Consider the following 5,168-nt stretch of genomic DNA (forward strand, 5'->3'; position numbering starts at 1 on the left):
CAGACACTGGCCAAATAAAGTCGAACGAATTCTCTGTAATGAGAGGGGGATAGGACAGCCTCTTAAAGCAGTGGGATTGATTACCATTCTGTATTCAAAAACACAGCTAACTTGCCTAAATATAACACATAGATATTAGAGTAAGACAAATTAATGATAATGTTAGATTAAGGTGAGTGTTCTAGAATAATTCAAATTATGAAATGTTAAACAATTGTTAGCCTACTTGTTTAGCCTATCATTGATTTTATTTTCTTACTGTTCTTTGTTTATTTTCCATGCTGACAGAAAAAATCGTTTCAGAGGGCTACTTTTAAACTATAGCCTACTATTAATTAAGACTCATGGGAGCGCAGCATAATAAACGAATATTGTTTCAGAGGTGTATCAACTGTTGTAAGTTAAAGCAAGCGTGATATTACACACAATGACCACAAATAAACCGTGCACAATTTGTATATCAGCTGTTTAAATGACATTAATTACACCGGAGTGCTATGGCTGGGGAAATATATCTAATTTTCAGTTAAATGTCGAGTGCCTTCTAATTAGCTATTAATGTAATTAAAAGTTCATTTATTCCTCCAGCGTTACCAGACGAGTAGGTTCACATCATTCTCACTCATCTTATTTGTGAAAGCAATTGTGTTGCGCGTCTGGTTGTGGTTCGGAATGAAATTTGCCAGCTCTGTTTGACGGATATCTTCGGCTCGACTTTTGAAAGGTTGCCCAGGAGTCGCCGCGTAAATAAACAGGTTAGATAGTGGGTTGGTCAGTTTGTCAACAGTGCACGAGGAGTCTTACACATGGCCACATTTCGATACGGGTGTGTGTTTGTTTCCCCCCGGCTTCTTTTCTGTTTTTCTGTTTGTTTGTGTGTGCAAAAGATTTGAAACGAATAGACTAGAGGGACATAGCCTCAAACGGTGATGAATCCTCCGCTCTGTGTGTGGCTGCAGTCCGAGGTGAGATTTCAGTGTCTATTTAGCGTTTAACTGGGTATCAAATCTGATCGCTCTCTCTCTAAGGCCCCCTGTGTAGTCGTGATGTAGTTCTTATCAAAGCCCTCCTGTCTTGTTGTGACAGCTCTGATATTGTTTATTGAGGTGGATGTCAGGTTTAATTAGCAATCGATATGGAAAGCGTTTTCAGACCACGTCTCTGACGTCAGCGCCGATTAACGCTTCTCATTGGTCTCAAATTCCCAGAGCCGAAGCTAATTATTGGAAGCTCCGTGTTGATAAAGAACAGCTCATCCTACTCTCCACATCATGTCCCCTCCTCGCTGGCCACTCTCGCTGCATGTTGTTTAAATTCACATCACCAACCACCAGACGTCGTTTCCTTTTCCCTGGGAGATGATGGACAGCAGGATACTGGATCCACCTCATGCCCAGTTCGGAGGCTCGCTCGGTGGGATGGTGAGCTTCCCGTACCATCTAAGCCACCATCATGTATACGAATTAGCCGGTCATCAACTTCAATCTACGGCCGCGGTTCCTTTCTCAATAGACGGATTACTTAACGGCTCCTGCACGGCTTCTGTGGTGAATTCTAACCATCTCTTGTCGTCTGGCTGCGGAATGAATGGAGATAACCAACAGTACAAGCTGACAGGTAAGCAAACACACACTTGTCCTAAACTGGCATAATGGTCTCTGACTGAAGAAAAAAAGCATGTTTCTGTCATGTTGCAAAACAAAAATATATAGCTATTTATTTCCCCCTCCACATAAAGCTTTGAGGAATAGCCAGGGGAAACAAAAGAAAGGATTCTCTCGGTCACTCATGTTTTCCAAGCTAGTTTAGGCTACTGGAATTAAAGCGGTCAGATTTTTATAAGGAAGAGAGGCTACTACAACATTTTCTACGAAATTATTGACAGCATGTAGGCAACTTCCATCTAGTCGTATTATTATTTTTTCTTTATAGTTTCATTAGCAAGAAAACAAAACTGACGGATTTCTTTTCCTCTGTGTCTTTTCGTACGCGTTAACAGTAAACGCTCATGCAGACAAATAAACACTAGGAAGAATACCAGTGGGCCCCCTGTAACTGTGCAAGTTATAAGCGATGGTAATTTATTGTTTTTCACGTAGATTCGGGTGATCCAGACAAGGATAGCCCGGGTTGTAAAAGAAGACGAACTCGTACCAATTTCACCGGCTGGCAGCTGGAAGAATTAGAGAAGGCTTTTAATGAAAGTCACTATCCAGATGTGTTCATGAGGGAAGCACTTGCTCTGAGATTGGATTTGATAGAATCGAGAGTGCAGGTAAATACAATACATTTATTTGTATTTGTTGTGCTGTGACATTATGAACAGATGAGTCAAACATTATTTTTTTTGTGTGTGTAAACACAACACGGTTTTATGAATAACCATGTCTTATTGTTTTTGGTTTTCCTCTTGCTCTTTGTTCTGCTATTTTTCTTTCATAATGTTATTTGAATGAAACGGGATGTGCATATATATTTTTTTTTTATTGTCTTCATTAAGGTTTAGGAAGCTTTATTTAAAATTTTAATTATATATACATATTAGTAATAATAAAAAAAACAAGTGCTTTTACAAGAAACGTTTAGACGTCTTTTTGTAGTTTTGTACTGTATTTTGTAAACTATACAGTAGGCCCCACTGTTGGCTGAAAAATCAAGAGATCACACTGCACAAAAATAAATAGCTTTAATAGACATATTTACAATTATTCTTGATTCTCTTTTACATACAGTCGGGTTGAATGTTTTGGAAAATCGAGGAAAAATATAGGCTTGCATGAATAACATGATCCTAATAAAATATTATAGGCTAAATAATCACATTCAATCGACTACTCTGTTCGAGAGAACACATTTCTTTGTGCAAAATAGCATGTCTGTCAGGCGTAAGTTCATTATCATAATTTCATCTGAAAACATAGAATCAAACATTTGGCCTAAATCAAAACTCATTGCCTCATATTGTATTTAGGATGCGGCCTACTTTTAGAGCAACATTCAAGAATATATTTTTGAAACATTACATTATTCTAAAATGTGTTGTTTGGAGAATTGCGTTTTATTTTAAATTATATTACAACAATGCCACATTTATAATACATATCCAATACATTTCCAGCATTCTATAAAATTCTTATGCAAAATGTGTTCTATAAAATAATTATGCAAAATGTGTTTGATGTTGTTGATGTTTCAAAAACAACAAAAATAATAAAGAAAATATAATATACTGTATTGTATATTATAAATATAGTAATATAATGTGTATGTATACATAATCTGTATAGGTGAATATATAGCTATACACATAACGTAAATTTTATTTACATTTATAATGTTTAAAAGAAGGCCTATATATATATATATATATATATATATATATATATATATATATATATATTGATCTCAGCACTCTTGGCATTATTTTAATGATGTGAAATTATTATTATTGTTATTATTGTTGTTATTATTATTATTAAGATATTTATTTATTCATGTTTAGGTTTGGTTTCAAAACCGAAGAGCAAAATGGAGAAAAAAGGAAAACACGAAGAAGGGGCCTGGGCGACCTGCACACAACTCCCATCCGACGACCTGCAGTGGCGAGCCAATGGACCCTGAGGAAATTGCGCGCAGAGAACTAGAGAGGCTGGAGAAAAAGAAAAGGAAACAAGAAAGAAGGCTTTTAAAATCGCAGAACAAACTCATTTCCGGGGACTTATTTCACACCCCAGGATCTGACAGTGACAGTGGCTTGTCACAAGTAACGGACAATGAGCAAAGCCTCCATTGCGACATGGGCCGAAACCAAACGCAACCAAGCTGTGACCAAACACCACAGAAACTCCAGAACCAAAGAACCGCGGACCAAGACGCAAGCGGATCCGAGCTGGACTCGTCCGACAGCGGTCAGCAGTCAAACCTGTGCTCCAACAGTAGGTCTTCCACTCTTCAAAAACTCAATCCATTCAGTGTGGAAAGCCTTCTGTCGGACTCCAGGCCGAGGCGCAAGTCGCATATGGACTTCCCAGTATCTGCTCCACGGCCTTTGATAGGGAAAGGACATTTTTTACTGTACCCAATTTCACAACCTCTCGGTTTCATTGTTCCACAGACTGCTTTGAAGAGCACAGCACCAGGCCCTGATTCTGAATATGGCCAGAAAGGGCCAGCTGCTGACAGTACCTTTGCTGGAATCCTAGGACACAGGAACGCCAAGGAGAACAACAGTGTAAACAACAGCGGCGCGCGAGCAATCAAAGGCCAGGTCAGTCCGTCGGGCAACATAACGTGTTCAGCACAGAGCACTTCACCACAGACTATTAATGGTCACTCGGCGTCGGCGGGCAGCTGTAACGAAAGATGCCCACATGATATAGAGTTAAACCCAGTCGATCCAAAGTCTCCACATTCAGAGAAAAAGGAGCAGTCGTTACCTGACTATCTACCACAAAATTCAGAATCAGCGACAAGCAACAAGGACACCGACAAAGACTCAGTTGACGTCGATATGGAATAAATGAAATCGTAGTAGAAGCTGAGGTGCGTGTCGATATGGCACGCGCGCACGCAGATTAAACGAGGAGGAAAAAAGTCGACATATCGAAACGTATCGTTTTCATTGACATTTATATTCTGATTAGGGGAAATATCTGTGTGAAAAAATGTGTGTGTGTGGTGGGCTATCAGATGTTTATTGAACAAATAGCAGCAGCTCCCTGTATAAGAAATTGTAAAAGGGCAAAAAAAAAAAAAAAAAAAAAAAGGCCAAGACAAAACCTCAGAAGTTGTACAAAGCATTAAGATATTTATATATGTAAGTTTTTTTTCATAAATAAATCGATTGTATACAACAAACTTAAGCGTGAATGGCCCTAAATAGAGCTTATATTGTGGGCTATAGCTCCTTCTTCCAAAACCATGTGTTGTATTTTGTGTATTGCTTTAACAAATTTATTCATCTATAAGCTACACTGAAATGAGGTTACGAGCCGGAGGCGAAAAGACCCGTTCGACTCCTGCAGAGTTTTGATATGAAAGTAATTATTTTCCCGGTGGCTACTGCAGGGATTCAGTTTATTTTAGCCCAAAGGGTTATAATACATTACCGATTTCTTGTGATATGAAATCACATAAACTTCCAAGAATAATAGAATTAGCATGAAAGG

General features: G+C 38.5%; 1 protein-coding gene across 1 annotated transcript; it reads left to right on the forward strand.

Moving 5' to 3' along the window:
* Nucleotides 1-354: 354 nt before the first annotated feature.
* Nucleotides 355-4,857, forward strand: LOC113050031 (homeobox protein unc-4 homolog). Its single transcript, XM_026212748.1, has 4 exons — nucleotides 355-965; nucleotides 1,209-1,617; nucleotides 2,100-2,275; nucleotides 3,503-4,857. Exons 2-4 carry the CDS (start codon nucleotides 1,359-1,361, stop codon nucleotides 4,517-4,519), a joined length of 1,452 nt encoding a protein of 483 aa, XP_026068533.1. The 5' UTR covers nucleotides 355-965; nucleotides 1,209-1,358; the 3' UTR covers nucleotides 4,520-4,857.
* The last annotated feature ends 311 nt before the right edge of the window (nucleotides 4,858-5,168 follow it).

This window comes from Carassius auratus, chromosome 3 (assembly GCF_003368295.1).
Source record: "Carassius auratus strain Wakin chromosome 3, ASM336829v1, whole genome shotgun sequence".
NCBI lineage: Eukaryota > Metazoa > Chordata > Actinopteri > Cypriniformes > Cyprinidae > Carassius > Carassius auratus.